The 24,809-nt window shown below is 42.4% G+C and overlaps 1 protein-coding gene across 1 annotated transcript in view; it reads right to left on the bottom strand.

Moving 5' to 3' along the window:
• Positions 1 to 3,581: 3,581 nt before the first annotated feature.
• znf438 (zinc finger protein 438) overlaps positions 3,582 to 24,809 on the bottom strand; it is a 58,208-nt gene continuing 36,980 nt past the window's right edge. The window contains exons 2-4 of the mRNA XM_038723863.1: positions 20,419 to 20,515; positions 6,398 to 8,179; positions 3,582 to 6,198 (exon numbers count right to left, since the gene is read on the bottom strand). Of these exons, the coding sequence (XP_038579791.1) occupies positions 5,601 to 6,198; positions 6,398 to 8,151 (2,352 nt within the window). The 5' untranslated portion in view covers positions 8,152 to 8,179; positions 20,419 to 20,515 and the 3' untranslated portion in view covers positions 3,582 to 5,600. The remainder of the gene's footprint in view (positions 6,199 to 6,397; positions 8,180 to 20,418; positions 20,516 to 24,809) is intronic.

Below are 24,809 nucleotides of genomic sequence, written 5' to 3'. Positions count from 1 at the left end.
TAATTTTCTGTAGGTTCATCAGTACGAGCGTCCCCTTTCACATTGTCACATTGATTTCCCATACAATTATAGCCGCTTTAACATCTGACACTGGGACACAGGATTCGAAATTGGAAAGTGAATAATTTAATTCACTGTATTTTATCAACAATGCCACTGGTGCAGAAGTGGTTGTCTACATCTCAACCCTATTGTGGCCTAATGACTCCCAGACCTAAGTCACTTGGAAGGTTCTGGACTAGTATAATAAAAGGATTCACTACACTATTATCACCACATTGTACAGTCTAAACATTATACAACACTACATTGACAACAACAAACATTGTTCCATAATGTGGTACTTAAAACAAAGTTTCAACATAGGGATCCAAATCCATTTGTTTTGAGAAAAACTGGAAAGTCCCGTGTCCTAAAGAGGCGGCTCAATCCTTTTCCTCTCCATGAAACTGACACAATCACTGAATCTGAATCCTAATCAGCCCACACTGCACAGAGTGTTGCAGTGATGTACCTGCACCTGCTTATCCTCCTGAGGTGTCTCCTTCCCTGCTCCATTTAGAGCCACAGCCCTGCTCGGATCGATGCCATTCTCCAGCCACCCGTCATCAATTATTCACCTGAGCAGCCCTGCTGCTCATTAGATGACTAATCTGGGCGGGTGAGGAGGCACGGGACGCTTTGAAACCTGAGACTGAGAGGCAGCAGGGAAGGGAACGGGAGATCACATATCCAGATCGAGAGAGAGAGAGAGATGGAGGGAGAGTTCATAGATGTGGGATTACCGATTTGTACATCTAAGTCCTGACATCCAGGAGGGTTTATAAATCATTGATGGAACCATAGAATCACTTTGATGAATGTGCACACGTATCACCAACATACTGCATGTGCCGGCTGCAGCTTCACGGATGTTAGTGTATTAAGACAGACTGGCAATAGAGCATCAACAGTGGGAAGTGAGAAGGTGGTAGTGGAACTTTCGTTAGCCAAAAGATTGCATGTTGCGCTCACATTACACCCCCACCCAAGTTTTTCTCGAGAACATCTGTGGTCAGTGTGGGTCACATTTTTACTGTCCTATAAATCTCGCCCAGCATTCTCCCAGTGACGCCAGTTTTGTTATTCCACGTCTCACTGCATGTTGTTTAGCAGTCTTGTTAACTCCCCGCTAAATCTGTGAATCAGGCTCAAATGAAAGAGCGCACATTCAAAAGCTACACATACTAAGTATGTTTCCTCTGGCATAAGAAGATCAACATGTCTAACATTTCTGAATAGAATTCAAAAAGCAGTGCAAACTGTTTGTCCCTCACCTTTCTTGCTCAGTCTCAACACTTCCAGGGATACGGTGGTGTTGAGGAGGGTGTAGCTCAAAGACCCAACAAAACAAAGAACAAGAGAAAGAAAGAAAGAAAGCAGCCCCCAGTTCTCCTTCTTTCCCACTGATCATGTACAAGCAGGGGGGGTGGCTTTGATCTCCCCTGTCCCCCTGAGAGCCACAGTGAGGTGGGAGTGCCGCGTGACGGCTGTGGTACACGTTAGCTCTGATTAAAGGGAAATATGCATCACAGTGTAACGCTTCCCTTTTTATCTGTGCCTGCGATGTGGTGCGATGGCGACGTTAGATTGGGCCCCGATATGTACTGATGTCGCAGCTTTATCTGTGTTCCACCGGAGCTGAAAGCCACCTGAAGTTGAGTCACTCTCATTTGAAACCTTTGAGTTCTTACAAAGTAGTTTGAAGAAGTTGAGGAGTTGACATAAAGTGAGTTGAGGTTGTTTTGTGTTGGGGAGTTGCTTTCTCTCTTGGGCTAGTGCTTGTATGAGTAGCAGCAGAAATCATGCCAGAAGGGCCCTTTGACCTTTGATACAGGGTCAAGTGCCCCCAAATCAATTAGAGCTGAGGACCTGCATTCCACACTGGTGTGGCAATGAATACCAGGGCCGGGCCTGCAGCAGAGCAGAGAGGACAGCATTTGGTTCTGACAGCATGGAAACTACTAGAAAGTGCATTCTTGAGTGTACAACTTATTTGTCCTTCCACTTCCTCTCTGTCGTCTGTTAATTAAAATTGGTTTAGTGTTTCTTTTTACTCTAAATGCATCTTCCTAAGGTCAAACCTCACCTTTCTCTGAACCTAAGCAGTCTTTCAAATATGGTCTAACCCATTTTCATGTTGCATTTTAAAGCTTGTTTTTGTAATGTGGATGCATGGTCTACCTATTCGAAAAGGCAATGCGCATTAAAAACAAACTTTAGAAACATTTGCACACATATCTGTAGGTTTGATTACGTTATTATGCTACAGCAGACAGATGGAAGGTCTGCTGGGAGAGGAGGCGCACAGAGGTAGGGCATATGTAGGCTATTAAACGCCCTTGGGCTCACCCACTTTGCTTCAGCCTTAAATACTGCACACATGCGCACACCTTTCCAGAGTGAAATATCAATTAATTCAATTTTCAAAATCTCTTCTGATGAATACACAGTGATTCTACCCTTCTGTCTGCCTAAACCCTATGCTCCATTTCGCTAGAGTAGTTCATATCTGCAGGGTATTAAATGCGTATGGATTTATTCCATCTTTCTGCTTTTTACTAAAGCTGAAAAGATTAGTAGCTTTATCGGTCGAGAGGGAATGAATATGCAATTATTTGTGATATTGTTTGTTGTTTTTATTCATTTATAAAATATTATCTGGATCTAGCCTCTCAGATGTAACTATTTGATGCTTTTCTCTCTTCTCAGTCATGCCAGTGGGATGGCTCTATGGATGACTATTTTGGTCTGTCCACCACAACTGCTGGATGGATTGCCATGAAATTTTGTACAGACAGTTTTGTATCCCAGAGGATGAACTCCCTGACTTTTCACGTAGTGCCACCAACAGATCAAAGTTTTCACTTGTCCTGTGAAATATCTCAAGATCTACTGGATGGATTGGCACAAAATCTGGTACATTCATGGTTCCCATACAATGCAAATAGTTTGAGATGACTGCAGCTGACATAATAACTTTGATCCCCAGACTTTTCATCTAGTGCCATCATCAGGTTAAAATGTCAATTTGTCCAAACTGTTTGTCGGATAAAGCAAACTATTTAAATACGTCTTATTGGGCTTTAGAAAATAATCATGGGCATTTTAAATTTTTTTCTGACATTTTACAAACCAAACAATAATTATACTTGTTAGTTGTAGTCCATCTTTTGGAATTTATGCATGACAGATATATGCTGGTATTGTCCCTTATTAACAGAAATTTGTTTCAGGTGTTTTTCAGTTTCTAAGGCCTAGATCCTCAATAGGTGGTGGGAAAAGTGACACATCAGGATCACCTCACCTGTTATTTTTCAAGGGATTGTAGCTGGAGTTAGCAAGTTCAAATTTGTTTATTTTAACCAAGGGAACCAAAAGGCCAGTGTGCTTGATATGCAATGAAAACTTCATGACACCAAACACGCCCATTTGTAAAATGATTTTCAATGAAATGATTACCCATGACACTGTGGAAATGTGGTAAATGTACCTGCAAGACTTGTTTTCAAGTATGCCTGTTCTAAGAAAACACTACAATGTCCTCAACAAAGCATATATTTATTCTCATAAACATCAGGTTCTTCATGTACACAAACAGTCACGAGCACAAACAGTTCTTTTTTAGACACAGTCAACATATTAAGTGAGCCAAACACATTATATCACCTAATGTGGGATTTTTCACTTTCTGACTTGTGCTGACAGTCATGTATGTTTTTCATCTAACTGAAGAAAGAAGAGTCTGACCCTTACTTCTGTCACTTCCTGGTTTGGGTTGAGGGCTTGAAAACAAAAGGACAGTTCACTGATGAACACTCAAACACGGCATTCCAGGCAGTGGTACAGTATACTGTAGTTTACCCACTCAGTGTGACATGTACACATCAGTGCTTTGCCCTTCATTCACAGTCCTACAATTTTGTGTCAGAAACATAAGGACAGCTCTACATGGCTTTTGTTGCCAGTTTTGGCAATGATATATTCACCTCTTGTTTCCCTCTTCCTCTGTGACAGAACAAAGCAGCTGGTTCACTAGTTACTCTATGTAAATATATATATTTTTTCTCAATATATCTATATATTCCATCTATAGAATAAGTCTATATATATCATATACTTTTGGTAGGGTTTTTAAAACATTCAGGTACATTCACTTGACCCTGTGATGTTTTTTTTTTCTTCATATGAAAGATAAACACAGACAAATGTTAGCAGAGCTACAGTACTTGCCATGTAGTAACGGCCTCCCAACCAAGAAACAAGACATTAAGCATCCCCCAAATTAGAAGAAGCAAACACAACAAATGTTTCAGTGCTGGTTCTTTAACGACCAACAAGCATAAATATACTAAAAGACCCCTGTATTAATCGAGAGTATAAAATAGCATATTTTTCTGGACTTGACAACAGTATATATCAACTCTAATAATAAGAGTCTGGGTGCACACAATTCCACAGGTGCATACATGAGCTGGCAACAACAGGTAGGCAATTCGATGGTTTCCTTTGCGTATTTACTAAGTCAACAAATAGTATTTTGTCAGTGGTTAAAAAGCTTAAATGCAAAACTCACTTCTACAATCACCAGTGTGAAAAGACCCTTGGCGTATCACAGAATCCACATTTAGGCATTAATCAAAAAGTCAAGGAGATAGAACTTGGTCTACAAAGAACCGCACTAACGATAAGCCACATTACGCATGAACACCGATTTTTCAGAAGGCCACAAGGATGTCACTTGGGTGCTGGTTAGGAAAGTGTTCCTTCATGGGTCCAGGTTGACAGAGGACTCCAATACTGCCCTTAAATCGGACGGCGAAAGTTCAAGTCACAGCTGAAAATATTGATTTTCCATTACAGGAGCAATATTACATCAAATGATTGCGCACACATAGCCATTTCTTTTAACCTGTAATAATCCAAGGCCAATAGATGAAGCCAGCCAGTGTGACAGTAGACAGTGTGTCCTTGTTATGCGATTTACATTTGTCAATATTTTAAAGGGTTAGTGCACCCAAATAAAACACACATTTTCTCACTTTCCCATAGTTGTATCTAGTCACGCAGATTTGATAATTTTAGTAACATAAAACCAAATTATCTGCATGGCTAGATACCACAAGAGGTAAGTATTATGGTGAAAAGACCCTTTAACAATTTTTGTATGTCAGCTAGGTACTACTTTACCTTTTTAAACATTTAAATAAGCAGTAGAAAAAAATACTCAAACAGGATATTAAATACATAACATCAAAAAAAATCTTCAATGTCCAAAATCAACAGTGCAATAACATGAAAAATAACTGTTTATAAAAGTGGATTCTCTGACCTAGAGAGAATATCTCTTATGATTGTAACACAAAGTCTTCACTTTCACCATTGGCTTGATATTCTTTTTCCTTTTATTCTTCTTTTGGACCAAGTCAAAAGCCTCAAGTAGTGAAAAATGAAACTAGTGCTAAAAGACATAAGAGTACTCCATCCCTGTGCTGCTGATTGTTAGGACTGAGTGTGTATGAGAAGGAGTTACAATAAAGGGCTCCATGACCATCCAAGGGCTAGGCTGGATAGTGTGGACTTGGAGCAGGAGTGTCCAGATCCCCATCCACCTCACCCTCTTCCTGGCCGGAGTACGAGCTCAGGGCGTCCCACAGCAAGCTGGGCTGCTCACAGTGGTGGCGACTCCTCCAGTGCCCCATAACCCCCTCTTTAGTGTCCAGCACGTCGCTGCAAAGCACACAGTTAAAGGCAGTTCCTGCTGCAAGGACCCCAAGGCCTCCACCGCTATCTGGTGATGGGAGTGTCCCACTGTCTTCCCCTTCCCTTCCATGGTGGTGGGACATGATGTGCCTCTTAAGCTTGGAGAACGAGAAAAACTCTTCGTCACAGCTGCCACACTTGACCAGGTTGCGCCTCTCATTGAGCTGCCGCCAGTAGTGGGCAGCATGCTTTACCAGCTCATTCTCAGCCTCGCGGCCACCCCGCGGGACTTGGCCATCGTGGAGTCGAACATGGATCTCCTCCCCGTGCACATGCAGCAAGTGCATCTTCATGTCGGCAAAGGTGGGAGTGATGGCCTGACAGCGGCCGCATTTAATCTGCAGCTCCACTGGGTCTTCACGATCCTGCTCATCTGATGGCTCAGGGGAGTTGGCCCTGGGGAAGAATATAATTAATAACGCTTATATAAAACTGTTTTAAAGGTTATGGTTGAAAATAAGGTTATGACGTTAATATAATATAAAACGTTGCATTGTCAGGCAAGCAATCAATATCTGTTTATAAAACCTGCTACAAGGTTAATGTCACAAAGGTACACTTGTTCATGAGTCATCTTAATCTGTAATAGTCTCACCCCTCCACAGACAAGTCGTCCTCATGATGGCTGATGGATGGCTCCACAGTCAGCACCACTTTGTGGACCTCTCTCAGATGACTGAAATAAACCCCCACATATCCAAAGGCCTTCTCGCAGAACTCGCAGCCTAGAGACCGACGTGGGCGTACCTCAGAGTGGTGAAGCTTCATGTGGGTGCTGAGGCTGCCGGAGTGAGCGTATGCTTTGCGGCAGACGGGGCAGATGTAGGGCCGACTGTTGGTGTGACTGTTCATGTGACTCTGGAGGTGATGCTTGAATTGGAAACAGCGGCTGCAGGTGGGGCAACGGTGGAGCGGACGGCTGCCTATGAACACTCTTTGATGGGAGGTACCTCTCAGGTGGAGGGTTACTGGGGCTGGTTGGGGTGGACAGTCCAGGGTCTTGGTTGTGGTAGTGGTGGGGAGCTGATGACCAAGTACGAGCTCCTGTTCTTGGCCATCTGGGGTAATTGCAGGCAAACTAACCAGTTGGGGAACTGTCTCCATAACCAACATGGGCTTGGGTCGGATGCTGCGGTACTTCTTTGAAATATCAACTTCCTTTTGTTTGGAGCCTGGAACAACTGCTGGCGGTTTCTCTGGGATCCTTCTACGGAAGAAAGACAAGGACCTCTTCTTTCTGGCCTCAAATGCCAAGATGTCTTCCATTGTCTTTCTTTTTCTCCCCCTCTTCTTGCCAGGTGGTTTCTGGAGGGTTCCCAACACAGGCATGAGGGAGGTCTTGGCCTGGGGCTGTAGAGTGGAGTCTGGCACCTGATTGTGACCCAAGGCCTCAGTTGTCTCGTGGGTCTTGGCTATAGAATCTAAGGGGCTGGGGAGTCCTGTCTGGCTAGAGAAAACCTTCTTCTCTGGGGACATATTGCTGAGCTTGGCAGCTGGGATAAGGGTGGTCTTCATTTTGGAGTAGGGCAGGATGGGCAATTTACCCTTAGGTGGTGATGGGATAATCTGGACTGCTTTGCTGAAGATGGCTGGGGAGAGGACAGTGATACTGCTCTGGGGCTGGGCTGCACTGGGTTTAGACTGACACAGCCTCACTGTAGTCTTACTTTCCTCCAGAGATTTGCTTGGGGAGCATTTGACAGCAGCAGGAGGGTACTGGAGGCTCTGAATAAGGCCAGTTGTAGCAGGTTGTTCAGAGCCATCAGTTGGTCGCTCTAACTGAGAACCCGGGTACAGAACAGCATTGTCTGGGAGTAGAGCAGTGACAGAGATGTCAGAGGAGGCTGAATCAATCAGAATTACCTGCTCTGAAGGGTCCTCTTTGGGCACTAGGGTTTCCTTTGTGTGCTTGGACTCGTGCTCTTTTTTCTTCATAACCATTCCACCACTCACCACTGACTTGGTCTGCACTGTCACAGCAACCTTGAAGGCTGTTTTCACCCTGTTAGCTACTGGTGGTGATTTCACCTTATCTGTGGTCCCCTTGCTCCTCATTGGCTGATATCTGGGAATGGGCAACTTGAGGTTCTTTTGAATTGACTGGGTTTGTTGCTGTGGTGTCTGAGAGGAGACAGAAGGGGGCAATGCCACCAGAGAGAAAGTGCCATCCTGACCTGCTATTTGCATCAGTGCATAGTTTTGGGTGGGTACAATGATGGACTTGGGACTGGAGGCGGTGGTAGCCTCAGGGAGGGCAGAGGGAGGCTGGCAGGACAGGACCGCAGGGGAGGGGGAGGGCACCACGGCTGGGGCCTTAGGAGCGATGCTCCGAAACTGCAGGCTCTTCATCTGAAGGGCTGGATTCACTGGCTACCAACTGAAACAGAAAGTTAGCAATTAGTTATTGCACTGAGACTAGCTTCCCAATTGCCCTTTTAGCTGTAACCTTCTTACCTCAGGCTTCCACATCAACAAGAACTATAAACATTGACAAACAAACCACTAAAATTGTTCAATATTGCTGCGGAATAAGTTGTTTTTTTTTGACTTGTTAAAGACAGAAAGTGCAGGAATCCTGCAGGGTGACTGCAGCGTAGAAAGTAACATGACCCCTCCCCCTTCGTTTGGTGCGAGCAGTCAAGACACCTGTGTGTAGGACGGCCGAAGGAGGGGAACCCCTGAACATTTTCCCCCATCAAAACATACAGACTGCTGTATGATATGCCGTCGAATATCATCCCATCTACGGGAGCACCACCTGTCACTCTTTGCTAAAGTCAAGGTAACACTATTTTGAAATAAACATTTACAACAATCAGTTTAGCACTGATGAAATAAATACTATCTTGCTACGAATGCAGGAAACATGGCTAATTAACTAGCTAACATTAACTAGTTTCAGCCCTCACGTTATGTCACTTAGCAACTCAGTACAGTAATTAAATTTAGCTGTATCACTGGCTTTTGTTTTAATCTTCCACCACTGTGTACGTCTGTTAATAATCACCACATATTTAAAAAAACGCCGCCTTTCTAATGTCTTTGTTTGTTGATCGGAGAGAGACCGTGTGTGTGTGTGTGTGTGTGTGTGTGTGTGTGTGTGTGAGAGAGAGAGAGAAACACTCGCTCTCTCCCCTTGTGTTTAAGGGCATCAACACTGAAATAATTTTTTTTTTTAGCGTTATTTGATATTATTCTTAGCAGCAGTAGTATATCTTGTTGCTTGAAAATAAAACATAATGTGTTCAGTGGGGAAAAAAGTTGATTTTTTTTACCCTGACATATGAAAATACTACATTTGAGATCTGTAATTACAATACTGTGAAATAATGATATTTTTGCTTATGGTTATCATACCGTCAAAATCTCATACTGGCCCATGCCGAATTGCAACATCATGTATGATCGCAGTATTACACCAGTCTGATCTAAAATACCTAATAGTTATAAATGAGATGGCAGCATGACTTCCTGTGGTCTCTTCTGAAAGTTGCCATGATCACAATTATAAACATGACCTCAGATACACAAAGCTTTTTTTCTGTGCAACCCAAGCAGGAAAGAAGCAAACATGCACAGTCAAAAATACAGGCATCTGCACAAATGTGACAAGCTGTCCTATTACTCGCGTCTCTCTGGTCACACACAGCAGACTCACTCTCCCCCAGGCTAAGGACAGACTGCCCCCTTTGATTTGGACTCAGCATGCTGCCATGGTACATGCTGGGGCTCTGTGGGGGGGATCCCTATACACCCCCCACCACTTCCTGGAAGGATCAGCCGGTGGAGCATGAAAGCTGCCCAACGGCAGGATCTTTACAAGATGAAGAGGGGCTCCCTTCTCATCTCCCCCTCCACTGACCAGCACTGCAACCTGGCCGAAGGCAATGAGGATGACCCTGAAAAAAGCCCTGGATTTACTTTATCTCTTGTTCACAAATAACGTTTCATGGTTATCCTACGGGGGATAAGGCTGTTCCTCTCTGTGGATCGCCATTCTGACTGTGTTGATACAAAATACTACTGAAGACGATGGGGAAACTATAACCTCAGAGTGAGGTTTTAAACAAGTCTATATTATCTAAATCTACCGTACAGTTTCCATCCATCAATCAAAAGCCACAGGTATGGCTCTAAAAACAAAGGCAAAATTCCCTTCACTTACCGGTATATAAATACTGTATCTTTATATCAAAGGGAGGGAGAGATTACAGTGGAATGCTTCAAAGGGCCTAATTGTAAACAGACTCTGAGGTTTGAATTTTACATTATGACCTGACTTTCAATAGCAGCGTTTGATACAGGCAGAGTTCCAACTCCACTCTGTAATACTAATCAGCATAAAGTGCAACAATCTGGAGGTGTCACAAAAGGCAAATAATTCAACAACATAATTCCCAGAAACAAAAAAAACCCTCAGTATTAATTTTCAAAGCAGTCTGGGCAAGAAACCTTTAAACATTCAAAAAGAAGAAGACAAAAAAAACTGCAAAGGGCATATTGTTTAACAGCTGGAAGAGTTTCTGTGCGCAGAGATTATTTATACTGTACCCCTACCCCGTTACGACTCCATAAAACTGGAGATATTCCTTCTCTGTGTGGATAGTTGACTCCAGTTTGACTGTGACTTTGGCTGAACACAGAGTGGAATAAAACCATGGGATGAGTGTTCCTCTGGGCATTTTATGTGGCTATAGAAACTGGGAGAATGGGGTAAAGGCAATGCTTGGTGATTAATTCTACCATGTGAAGCTTACAGTTGGACATCAGAGGAAAAAAAGGTGTGCATCAACAGCTAGAGAAGCCGCCAGCAGGCCTATAATCCTTTCGTCACACATGATTCAGCAGACGTCACCTGACACCAAGTAACTCAGCACAAAAACAAGTTCAGCTTTACAAGATCCGTTTGTCTGATTCCACCTGGAAAAGTAGGAATGGTACTGGAGCAGCATGGTCAGTGAAGGGTGAAAGTGTGTGTTTGAATTTCCTCTATAATTTGAAGAAAATCAGTGCATTTGATATTAGACCTAAGAAGATAGGAGATAGCTTAAGCAAACAAAGCCTTTCTCGACAGTTTTTTTCACTAATATGCAAACCTTTTCAGAAAGGAGATCCAACATCTAATCTGATCATGTACACTGATATCATGTACGGTTCTTGAGTAGCTGTGTTTACAAGCATCTGTACGAAGATGTGTTTGTGCCACCATGACAAGCCTGTGGTTGAAGGGACAGGTAAAAACAGGAGCAACTGGACAGCAAATATTACAGTTATTTTAGTTACAGCTGCAGTAACATACTTATTTTTGCACAATGAATGTATCTTTGGGATATGCAACTGCACACAACTTGCAAGGAGGGTAAAATAGCATGTGTAGGCTACTGAAAATAAATTGAAAGCCACAGTAATAATTTTTTTAATCACCTTTCATGGATTTTGTCTGTGCAGTGACCTTTTCTTGAGAATCCATTTTGTTGCTTCACTAAATGTCTATGTCTAAACAAGACTAAGAGTTTACAACCACAGTAGCAGCTCTGTGAGTCTGTACTTACCAGGGATTCAGACTGAAAACATCCCGCATTAAAAACAGCCTTGCAGCAAAAGTTGAGTTGACCCTGTGTTGGCACTCCTGCTATGCTAACAGACTGTCCTCATTCAAATGAATGCGAGTGCAACATTTTTTCATACAGGGCCAAAGTCTGTCTGAAGCAGCCTCAGGAACAGCAGTGCTTGGAGTTTAACGCTAACATGCTCACAATAACAATGTTAACATGCTGATGTTAAGCGGGTAATATTTACTAGGTTCACCATCTTATCTTAGCATGTTGCTAATTAACCATCATTTAGAAATCCATAAACAAATACATGGACCATTGTGGATTGCCAGCATGCAAATGTCAGTGTGAAACACTGCTTAATGTCAGCACATAGGTGAAAACTCATTGCTTTCAAAATCGGTTATGTGCCGTATAGATTTTCCTCTGCTCCTATTGTTCTATTTCTTATTTGGATAAAATATCAATGACACTAAATACAAAGTACAGCTGAGGCCAGGGGCGTAGCACAAAATTCTGGGCCCTATTTACAAGCAGTTTCTGTGGGCCCCCCTTCCTCTCTTGGTCCCTGTCTCTCACGCATCTTTTGAAAAATGTTGACAAATAATTGAACTACCAACTATACACATTAAACTGTGGTGGTGATTAGGGTAGTCACTAATGAGCTGTTCTTACCACATTCAAGTAAGTAACAACAAAGGCATCACTATGTGATGAGAAAAGTGGTGGGGACATAAGGACTCAGACTAGGGGCGTGGTGATGAACTTGGGTCATGAAACGTGACGATCCACGAGAAGACGACGAGGAACACTATTTTGATACATGAAATGTTGAAACATATGAGTGGGTTCTCCCCCAGACAATTGGAGCATTAAAAACTTCATTTCCTGCATTCTGGAGACATTTTCTGCTCCAATGTATGGTGGAAATGTCTTTATTTATAAATGAGGGGAAACGGGATAACAAAAAATTCAGCTGGCAGGTGACAATTCAAAAATATAACAATGTAATGTAGTGATTGGCAGCATGTTTTTTTTAGCTTAAGTTGCTTTTTTGGACAATGCACATTTGTTTCTTCTATATTTAAATTACATTGCATGTTTTCTTATTGTGCAAATAAACCTTTCTCAAGGCATTTTCATTTCAGTTCTAGGTGCAAATTTTTTAGAACATTTTTAACAAATGTTTCAAAAAGTGGTGGGGACAAAATCAGCCATTTCAAAATGTGGTGGGGAAATGTCCAGAGCTATCCCAGTGTAAATGACACCTATGAGCAATAATAATCTTTTATTTGTGCACAGTTTGAAATCTCGCCACATTTCAACCCTCTTTTCTCAACAAATTCTATCCTACAATTACTGTACTATGATTAAATGAGGTTTCTATGAGTATCATGCTTAAAATAACATTATTTATTGAAGCTTTCATCATTCCCAAGGTATAAGAAAAAGTACCATCTTAGTTGTCATAGCCCTACATTGAGAAAATCCTCATTATACTGCATAATAAAAGACAACTGAACAAGACTTCACTAAAGTCATGTTTCATTTACAGAAACAAGAAGACAAAAGCTTTCAAATAAATGATAGCCCACAGTGTCAGTTAGTGGTTCAAAGGCATGTAGGTCTAAAAGCAAAATAATTAGAAACTTTAATTTATGCTGCTGATAATATTTTACGTACTAGCCAACTATGCATCAAGCTAGATTCCTGCCTTTAATCAAAACTGCTGATATTAACTTAAACCCTTCTTTAACTGCTAGTTGTGATTGTGCTCACCTTTCTTTTGAAAGAAATTAGTCGGCAGCTGTTTTCCTTCACTTTGCTTTCTTACTCTTACTTCTTTTTTTGAACCTTTTCTTGGGAGACATGACTATTACATGCTGATGCTCCAGCAACAGCCGTCACTTTGCTTATTAGACTGCTTAGAGATAAATTGTAGTACGGGGCGGACTAAACCATTTTGCGACTTTTGGAAGGGGTCCGAGCGGCCTCAGAGGTTCCATAATTTTTTTTTAAAAGATGAAAAGTTCAAACAAATTTTTATAGTCAAATAATCTCTGTAAACCATGAATACCCATATCAAATTTTGTGCCAATCCACCCAGTACATGTAAAAGTACTTGTAAAAACTTTGATCTGCTGGAAAAAGGGAAATTTAATTGCATTCTGCTAACAATAATAATGCTTATATAATGAGGGAAGACGCTGACAAATCGTCAAAATTGTATGTGAAAAAGGACAGTCCAAAACAGGCCTCGAGTGTCTTATCATGAAGAATGCAAACCATTTCAGAACCAATGGCATTCTGTTAATTTTCTACAAGATTGTGTTTCACAGTCAGGATAGATTTTCTAATTTGTACTGGAGACAGTTGGACAATGGTAAGAAAAAGCTGCCAAGACAAGCTGTATGTGTAACTGATCCTACAGCTCGCATTTTCTCAGTACAGCCTTGCTCTGAAGGTACCGGTTTAACGCACACCTCTACTACAGGAAGTACGCTAATACAACAGGTGATCAAGTTTTACACCAGTTCTATATGCCAGTCATCTCCTGTCATAATTTGCTTCACATCTTGGGATGCTCCTCTCAGTGTGTGCATCTGCATAATCAGCATGTAAACAATTCTCTCCTCCAGTTCAGCCACAAGGGAGAGAGTAGAGAAGATGGGCTAGTGGCTTCTGTCTAGCCACTCCACCATAAAAGACCTGCCTGGCTACGTTCTTTTGAGACGTCAGTCAGTCAGTCAGTCAGTCCCCCCCCCCATTAACAAAGGTACTCAATTGCAAACCTGTGTCTAACTTTTTGTTACTAAGATCACACTGGCCTCGTCTAGGTTCTAAGGGGGCATAACACAGCAGGGCAAGGGCAGAAATGTACAGGGAGGTCACAGATGGTTCTCAATCTGCTGCTGGATTTGAAACGCCAACCACTCTAATCTGACTGGGGTCAGAGGTCAGGGCTAGGGTGACACAAAAACCTGGTTTCTGGAGAGAATGTGAGAGACTGAGGGAGAAAGAGAAGAAAAACGGTGGGGGTTATCCACAGAGACAGATTATCAGGTAAAGCCAAAGGGTTGAGAGGTGAGGATCTGCTGGAAACAGGTCAGGGTTGAGAAGGAGGGCAGTGTGGGGACAGGCCAGGCATCCACCTGGAAAGGAATGGGATGGTAAAAATGTGCTATACAAAAAATGTCAGCTCACACCCTCAAACCCGGACCTGGGTCACATGTAGAGGTGGTCCAGCCAAGACCGATGGGCTGACCAGCCAAAACAACCCACCTATTGTTAGCCAGTAATGCAATTTAGTGAGAGGTGAAAGCACTGCTCTGCGAATTGTCAAAACATGGAGAGTGCTGTGTTTTGGTAGCATCCCTGATGCATTCTCTGATTCTGTTTTGTTTCGCTTGGCCAGCTACTGTTCAAACTGCAGAGTCCAGCATTTTGCTCCCAGGCTATGCAGACTGTGGCCAGGACCCAAATACAAGACAAACTGGCCTGTTTAAAAAAAAAAGTTAGGGTATTAAAAAACATTCACATGTGAAAATATCAGTCTGCAGACAGTGTTTGTTGACAGTACACAATACAGAAAGGGGACTAGTTTATTTTTCTCTTGTGGCGAGTTTAAAAAATCTTAAAATGTTTTGAGGAAAGCAGAGCAGGGAGCAGAGTAGTGTGAGGTTTGTTATCTCCCTTGTAGGTGAGAGCAATGCTCATCTGGGACTCAAAGATAGAGCCTGGAGATGGAGGGGGTCTGGAATGAAGAGTGTGTGTGTGTGCGCACACACACACACACACACACACACACACACACACACACACAGGGAGGGATATAAACCTAGCAGAGGCCAAGCTCCCCCAGGTTTTAGCCCAGATGAAAGGCCAGGATCTGGGCTAGATAAGAGGGCAGATCACGGGGGGTCGGGGCCAACCAGCTGTGAGAAGCCATGTCCAGCGGCCATCTTTCAACAACCTCCTCGCTCCCCCTCTCTCTCCCTGTCACACACACACAGAATGTGGGATTAGTGAACCTGAGAGAAGTAGTTAAGAAAAAACTCGCCCTATTCAGGCCATTTATTAAAACATGATAAAAGGACCATTCCATGAATCTTGCAGTCCAAGAGGAAATTAGATCATTCCATTTGTTTCTTCCTCCTGAGTGAACTTATGCGTTCTCTGTGCTCGATTGCTTCTCCCTGCATGCATGCTAACAGCTCATCTTTGCTCTCCTGCCTAGGGTGTACATGTGTGTATGTGTGTGCAGGGGAGCTAGGATCTGCAGCAAAGGCGGTCATGGGGAAAATGAAATCAGTGTTTGCAGAGGTCCTTGTTTCATCCCAGAGCTCAGCTCAATGACAAGGCCAAGGAGTGGGAAAGAAGGTGCGTGCGCACACACACTGACTGTCAATTTGATAGCATCCAGCTGCTCCTTTTACCTTTTCACAGGACAACAAACTGTGAAAGGTGTTGCAGAGAACATTACAACGCCATATGGTATTCATGGCATGGCATGGCACGAACACACACACACACACACACACAACCATAACCATATGTCATCCACTGTCACCTGAGCAAATCAATGCAAGGGAGAAATCCATTCCAATTAGGATCCCGCTGCTCTGCCCTGCATGTGGATGTAGATGAATCAATATAGAAATTGCACTGCTAACCTGCTGTTCCTCTTAGAGAATACACTACACTGAGACTCTGGATGTTTTGCATTCACTGACTTCCATCTTAGAAATAAGAAAATTTATTTAATAATCACTTTCATTTGCATATGAACTGTTTTCTAAGGCAAAAACATCCCTATATGATTTAAGGATTTCTGAACTTGTGGTCACTCCAGACGAGGCACTGCCCTTTAAAAGGCAGGATGCTGTAAACCCCTGACAACCAATGACCTTTGACCCGATGTCCAAGAAGGCCTTGTGTCATCCTCTGGAAGCTGTAACATCTTTAATCATCCATGCTCACAGATGAACCAAATGAGTGTAAGACTGTGCACACAGACGCGCACACACACACACACACACACACACACACACACACACACAGATGACATGGCTGTCAGCTCAGAGCCGAGTGGCGTCAACGTGGAACGGATGTGACAGCAGTGTGCCCCAGTGTATGCATGCAGAGGTGTGTGTTCAAAGTCTCAAGTGTTAACATCCCCCCCACCCCCAGGCAGCCAGCACTGTGTTAGCCATCCAGACTTTGCTCACCACTAAACCTTTACCTGACCTTTCCCTCTGCCGTGACATTTGGACCCTTGTGAATAGGTCAAACAGCACTAAAGAGTGATGAAAAAAATGGCTGGTGGAAGTGAAAAAAAATAGTGCAGTGAGTTGACAACGGATGGGCTGGGAATGTGTAAGAAAGACAAACATCAATAACGTGAAGTTCTAATATTCCTCAAATTCTTACAATTAAAACATAATGCAGGAGAATGATTCAGTTAAGATTGTACACTCCCAGACAAAATTTAGTCAGAGTGGGATTAGTTCTTAGGCTGTGAACAGCAGAAGGCCATCAATACAGTGTGACAGCACATGAGGATGGGTCATTTTGCTGAAACAAGTCTGTGAAAAAGCACTGGCAGCATCAGATATTCTGTTTCATAAATGTGCAGAATCACTGATGTCAGTAAGCTGTTGCAGGTACATTTTGCTGAGTGACCAACAGAAACAAGGCAGTGTGACACACATATACTCACAAGTAGAATTTTTTTCCAGACACACAAACACTCCCACAGATGAGGACTGCAAAGACTTTCTGTTCATGTTGGCCCTGCCAAAGAAAATTGATGCCACTGCCACCTCGACTGGGACACTAAGAAAACACCTGCGTTCCTGGTCCCACCTTAATGATCACTCATCGCAATGGGAGAACTGTAATGGGGGCCCTGGAAGGAAGGAAGGAAGCTGCCAGCTTGCTAATTTTAGGCACTCTACATCTCAGATGAAATGCTAGAAAAGGCAGAGAGGAGGCGTGGAGAGGCGGGAAAGTTCTCCATCTCTCACTTTCTCGACTTTCTGCATCATGTCTTTCTAACCATCATTACCCCCTGCATCCGCTACAAGAGAGAGTCTCACAGCTCTTTGATTCTCTGAATCATTTCTCCCTCTCTTCCTGTTCCCAGCCCTTCTTCTCTCTCTTCCTCTTCCCAGCTTTCTTTTTTTCCCCCAACTCTCTCTTTCATTCTCACCTCCCTCCCCTTCTGTTGGTACCTGAGTAAATAAACTGTGTTGTGTGGGATGCTAATTAGAGCAGGTTCAGGGACGTGACGAGCCCAGAGACAGATAAACAGCAAGGTGGGGAGGAGAAGAGATGAGATGGAGGGAGTGGGGGTGGAGGTAACCCACCCCAAGGGCAACACAACACAGACACAAACACGTCAGCTTTGCGGTGAAGGACAGACAAGAGTGGTTTGGGCTTTCAACCCAACTTAAGGCGGCTTTGAAGCGAAGGGCGGAAACAGGGTAGAGGACTTTGAAGGGGTTGCGATGGAGCGAAGGGCACTAACAAAGAAAGGGGCATGTTGTGGAGCTTCAGCCATGATGAGAGAAAGAGGGAACATTGTGCAAACTTCCTTAATGACGGCTGCTCCGAGAGACCCGATGCGAGATCAAAAGAATATGCAGATGATCCCAACCGTTCTTCTCCTGTTGAGGTGAGCCCAGGCTTCTAAAAGCAGGTCAATGTGAGGCAGCATGTTCTTATTTAACATAAAATGGCCTTTCTGAGGGGAATGAGCTGTGGGATATGCAGGTGAGAAGGTAACGCTACAAAGGAGAGGTGAACACAAACAAGCACACTCACACTTGTTATAACTCTACACTTTCAAAGCAAAAATCCAATTTACAGGCAGCAGGCTGTCTTTAAAATCACTCACACTGGTGGTATTACATGTAGACCCTGCAACAGCTGACTTGAGACTTGGACAGTGTCATTAAAATGGCGAAAGTGCAGACATGTTTATGCACTGTTTCATAGGGGTGTAATGAAATTTTTTGTGGGACAGATAACAAATTAGAAGTTTCTTTCAGGCTTACTTGACCATTAATTACAAGCAAACACAATGATGAAACTAGTCAGTGGTCAAACATGGCTTCCACTGCCATCTCACCACTTTGGATTTTTTCCCTCCAGTGTGCTGCACTGCATGCAATGTGTCATTTTTTTTGAATGAATGAATGACACATCTGCTTGACCAACCACAATGCGCAACTCTGCCTGCAACCCCTGGAGAGTACCTAAAACTCACAATTGCTGTAGTTTCACCCACTGAGTAGTGCCAAAATTTAGTTCTGGGGACTCATGCCCAAAGTAGGTGAAGAAGAGTAGAAACAAAAGTGGCAACTTAATTACACTATCAACTGATCCTGGTCCCACTCTATAGTGTTGGTTGCAAAAGAAGTTATTTGCCTTTTTTTTTTTTTTAATCTGTCCTCTAGATTACAAAATCATGTTAAAAATCAAGTTGCTTGATATTCCTTGTTCTCCAAATAAGTCAATGTCACATCCCACATGCTCCCCCACCCCCTAATTATTGTGGAACACAGTTATTTATAATCATTTGTATTCTAATTATTATTTCTGCAGAGCTTCAGTACCCCGAGCAGCTCCAGTGGAGTGGCTCAAAGGCCAACAGTGCTGCATTTGAATAAACAGTTCCCAGGGGTTATTATGTGTACACTATATGTTTAACTGTGAATGTAAAAAAGGGCTTTACTGAAAAACACCATGAATGCTCAATCATCTTTTTCTGCCCAAATAAAATCTTCAGAAAAGGTTCTCATTCCTGAAGACTTGGTGAATCCTTCATGTCTGTCTCTGTCTTTGTCTAGAGTCCTTAAATTGAGCATCTGCTAAGGTGTCTTTGTTGGCTTATTAAAAGCGCAGGAGACACTGTCTGGCAGGATCAAAGCCAGCCTTGGACTGTAATGATCACTGATGCTGCTGTTAAACTAACCAGACATGTTCACTCTAATGGGGGGATTTCGCTCCTCTAGCAGAAGAGGTGAAGTCAACCAGGTACAAGAGAGGAGAGGAAAAATGGTGGAACAACTACTTTAGCAAGAGAAACTGTTAACACATTATGTAAACACTGTCTTTAATGTTTCATTAATTAAAGACATCCTATGATCCCAGATTAGGTCCAGATTGGTAATGACAGGTGCAGGGGAAACCTCGCTATTACATGGACTTGCCTAAGCTTTTAATCTCACATTAAGTCTGGCATAAACACTGATGAAGAGGCAGAGAGGGGACAGTGGAAGGTAGAGAGGATCATGATATATCTATGAGATTGCGGAGAAGAGAAATGGAGGGAAATGTGATGGCTGGATAGATGAGCTATTTTTAAAATGAGGTCAGTTTAAGCTGTGGGATTTCATTCTCCTGGGAGACACGCGCACACACACACACACACACACACACACACACACACACACACACACACAGGGGAACTGATGGCAATGTATCGCTCCTGCTGAGTGGGGCTGCCGCTGTCCACAGGAAGAACAAGACGAAGAAGGAAAGGAGGATGAGGGAAGAAACAGATAAACCCAGATGTCTGGATGTAAGGATTTTGGTCATAACCTGATGGGTTGAAGTGGTCTTATTTTCTCCCTTTAGTACTAGAACACGAGGACTCATGGTTAATTATTGAACAAAACTGACATTCAATCATGTTGCTTTTGTTTCGGAACAAACAACAGTTTCCTCCACTCCCATGACTCCCACCGTCTCAAATCCTGTAACATGACAACAGAACACCATTTTTGCTAACATTTTTTGCAGACACAAGATACTTTAACCGCCACCCAATTTTATTAACTTAAGAAAAATTTCTGATTCAAGTGCCATTTATTTTTAAACTTTTGTTTCCTCACGTTTTTTGATCTTTGTCTCAAGTTACTTTTTATGTTGGTGTGTAAAGTATTCTAGTTTTTTGGTAATAATTTATCTATTTTTCTCTGTTCTGTACTTCTGCTGCTGTGACACTTCCATTTCCTTACATAAAACAGCTAATGTCCAACCAAACACTTTTTACCGACTGGATGATCCTTCCTCCTCAGCTGCTCCCTCGCTCCTCCTCTTTCTGGGTGGTGCCCGGGCTGTGGTCCTGTCCCCCCCTCTCCACACTCCCCCTGTAAAAACATCAAACATTCACTCTAAATAAAATTGTGAAAAATAAAGAAAAACAAAAGCAATGTCAAGGAAAGCTGAGTAACAGATCTGCTATGCAATTAGTATGGAGCCCTAAAGTGTTAAATAAATAAGAAATTATTAAATTATGAATAAAATAAATAAATTAACCATTAAAGAGTGAAATGGTTTAATAAATAATTAATAAAACTCAAATCATTATCAAAAAACTAATCTCATTATTATGAAAATGATAGTCGCCCCCTCATGTTTCAACCGGTTACTAAAACTTTGCCAGTTAGCTCCTGTAAGCTTAAGCAAAGTGCCAAAGTAATTCTGAATCTACGACTAAGCATTATCTATAAACACACACAGTGCGCTGTTACAGTTAGACCCCAACCGATAAATCGGCATGCTGATTTGAGCTAATGGCATATAAACAGCCTGTTAAATGACAGGAATGGAAGACAGATCCTTTAATCATGTTATGAGTGTTGTCGTTGCATAGTTTGTCCTCCAGAGGGCACTCTGACACTGCCCTGTTGGCAACACACTGGAATCCACCACAAAACACACCATCAGCTGTACTTTAGTCCAAAGTACTATTTATAAGAATAAAAAAATGTTTATGTCTCATAACTACACATAACAAATGTTAGGGATAATCTGTGTTTATGTTATGGGTTTCTGAAAAGACGAAACAAAACTATTGGTCGATGTATCGGAATATTGGATTTGCGGTTGGGCTCTAGCTCTAGTCTAATATAATCAATAATTTCCCTGTTTATTTAATTTTTATGTAACAAGGTTACATATGCTCACAAGCTGGTTCGCTTGTGAGCCAGTTAATTCATTGTTACCTCAGAAGCACTGTGATTCTTAGCATGTTCTCAGACACACAACTTTGTGAAAAACCAAAACAGTCTTTCTCTTTGGTTGTAGCTAAATGGCTCTGGCTGGCTTACTGGCAATAGGTTAGCCTCCTGCGAGGCTGAGGGCAGATGTAATTGGCTGAGAGGTGGGGGGGGGCGGGCACTGGTGACAAACCCACTATCGTGAAAAAGTAAAAACAAAAAAACTGACTTTTGGGAAAAAAAGAAGGCATTTTGAAATTAAAAAAAGTACAAAAAGACATGATGATGAAATAGCACTGCACAATTCATGTTTTATAATTAACTTTTAATTATATATTAAATATTTCATAATGTATTTTTTTCAATATACTAAACTTCACGTATAAATACAGGTCTAATTGTGTATTTCTTAATGCCTTTGTCCATTTAATACTGACCAATTTGGGGCTCAAAAGTTTAGCATCAAAAAGATGGTGTCTATAATATTTTTTTCATGCTTTCATCAGAGGATCAACATTATTCCATACATTCCTGCAAGCATTTTGAAATTGGTGAAGGGTCTCTCATGCGTGTCTCTCTCTGTGTCAAGGTATAAAGTGTAACACTGTTACAAAGTACATACAGCAGCATGACCGTTTCTCTCTCTCTCTCTCTCTCTCTCTCTCTCTCTCTCTCTCTCTCACACACACACTCACACACACACACACAATCTACAAACTCTCTCTCTTGTCCTGCTCTCTCTAAATGTCTGTCACTTTGGGCCTCCATTAAGCTGAGCGAGTGCTCGTTTAGCCAGTGTCTCGGCAGTTGGGGACGCAGGCTGCCCACTCAGTCAGATCCAACTGTATTAAATAAATAAGGAGCGCTCTTCTGTGTAAATTATTCATTTAACACGCCTTATCCTCTTCCAACAACCTTGTTAGAGCAACTCAGGAGTGGAGGGAGGGAGGATGCAGGAGGCAAAGGAGGGGGAGCAGAGGGGAAGAGGCAGACACCACGGCTTATGTGCGACTCAGCAGAACCTGTGGTGCATCTCTAAGCTCTCTGGGCGTTCAGTCGTAGGAGGGCTAATTCGCCTCGACACCTCCTTTGTTTCAGGGGGAAAAGGGCTGCATACACACAGCTACGCATTGGCTCACATGCACACGCACTTAAGCACACACCAACGTGCACAAACTTAAGAGAAAGAGCACAAGAAAGGGATTTTTTGTGCATATTCATAGAATAATCTTTCTAGTTGTCTGGATAAATTATTGAGAAATGGGAGTCCAGGACACGCAATGCTGGAATATGGGAGCATTTTTTTTTTTGTGCTGCCTGAACGAAAATCAGACAACAGAGCAAGTCATCCACTCTAAACAAGTTGATTCTAATAAGCCGGGATGGGGACGGAGAAAAAAAAATAATGTAGTGATGAAAACAACTGTTCTGGATATTAACCTTGAGGACGAACGTACAACGCACCTAACGTTTGTATAATGTCAATGATGTTGCCTGGTATTCCATGACCCCTGAATGTATTACAACAACTAAAAACATTTATTCAAGGGGAATTATAGTGTACAATAATTAAATTCAGTCATGCATTTAGACACACCATTTATTCAATTATTACAGATCACTTTGAGTGCAAGACCCTTCATTTTTAACCCTGCAAGTTACAGTTGCATTCAAATAAAACTTATACTAATACGGAAACTCCAGGGATCTTTAAGTATTAAGCTTGTACAGAGTAATTCATTTCAGGTATGAGGTAAGTCTGGGTTAACGTAATTTACCTGGAACTCCGATCTCTGCTGTGTTCACTTCGCACAGTGAAGGGAGTTTGCAGAAAAGGGTATTTAAATCTAATAGAGAAACTGGGCTCCATTTTCTCTATTACTGCCCTATGTAGTCCAGGGCTAGACTGATTTAGGTGAGCACTGACTGCCAACAGGGCTAAAATTGCCAAATACCAAGCAAATGGCCAACACACACACAACACAGCTGAATCTGACTGAGAACTTCAATGGTTAATTTGCAGCTACAGTCCCAGGATCAACCCGCCACAGACAGAACCTGCTCTCTCTCTCTCTGTCTGTCTGACTCCAGTGTTCAGCCCCAGAGCGGGCGGCTGTTATGTCAACTCTGACAGTGCTCATTACCAGCCTCTACGCTATGAATTGGAGTTAACAGGCTTTGGCCCAGGCAGAGGCCAGCTAGAGCAGACTGCCACAATGGGCTCAGCTTGTGTGTACATTTGAGTGCATGTGCTGAGAATAAATCACACAACGCTCTTTCATTTCTAATTCACACCCCGTGGCCACTGTACATTACAGGAGTACTGATACACAATGTACAATGACATACTGCTTATTTTCATTTTCACTCCCACGCTCCTCCATGTGAGGGCCGATAACAGCATCCTGCTGCCAGAAAATTTCAGTTTGAGTTTCTACATGTACCACTGCAACTGTGCAGTGTTTTATCATTGAGTTTTCAAAAAACAAGGGGCTGTGTAGACCTATCAGAAACCAAAGAACCGCACAGTCTTGTATAATTCGTTAACACGGGTTAAACTATAACTAACTTATTCTCTTAAATTATCCTCCATCAGATTGCTAACTCAATGCTGTTCAATCTCCCTGACCTCTGTCATGATGTCAATTAGCTGTCCTGTCCAAGTTGTCCAGCACAGCTCCTGACGAGGTAAAATTTAATAGCCAAAAACCTTTTTTCGAGTAAACTCAATGAGATGTATATAGAATGAATACAACATTGTTTTAACCTATTGATTCAATTGTTTTATTTATTCTGCTCCCCATACCTCTATGTGTCCACAGTGAAACCAGAAAGCTAACAGTAAAATTGGGGGCCTTGATAAAACATTGTAGATACAGTTATTAAGGTTACAACATTTGACTGCCTGAGACTGACGGGTGTGATGTGCATCTCTCAGACAAATGTTACATTATTTAAAGAAACAGCATGTGTTCTGTGAGACAGATGAACGATGGATGTCAAATACACTTTTGCGAACCGTGCAGTTGGTCACTTTATACGTTTGACAGTTTATTAACAGCTTAATATCAGCAAAGAAGAGACTGGTTATGGTCTGAGCAGTTACTTGATGCTGTAATATTGCTGAAAATAAATTAAAGTCATCGGTCTCTAGTTTATCCCAAGCAACAGAATGTAACTGTCAGTCTGCTGAAAGGCTTGTCTGGTCTCCTGCTGTTCTCAGGTGTCTCTTCAGGCCTTCACGGTATCCCCTGGCCTCTTCTGCCCCTCCTCTCTCAGTCAATGATTACACTTGTGATTAAGGCTTTCCACTTCAAACGGGCCTGATGTTTATACAGGCCCTGATATGGCGGGATAAGAAAAGAGCAGGTAGAGCGCTGTGTTTGCGTCGGCGTGCATGCGTGTTTGTGTGTTTGCCCTAGATGAGAGGATGAATGTCATT

This window comes from Micropterus salmoides, unplaced genomic scaffold (assembly GCF_014851395.1).
Source record: "Micropterus salmoides isolate LMB-PRFRI ecotype aquatic unplaced genomic scaffold, ASM1485139v1 Ms_hic_scaffold_1, whole genome shotgun sequence".
In the NCBI taxonomy this organism is placed as follows: domain Eukaryota; kingdom Metazoa; phylum Chordata; class Actinopteri; order Centrarchiformes; family Centrarchidae; genus Micropterus; species Micropterus salmoides.
The sequence above is the reverse complement of the archived record's forward strand: the minus strand, read 5'-3'. Positions and strand labels throughout refer to the sequence as shown.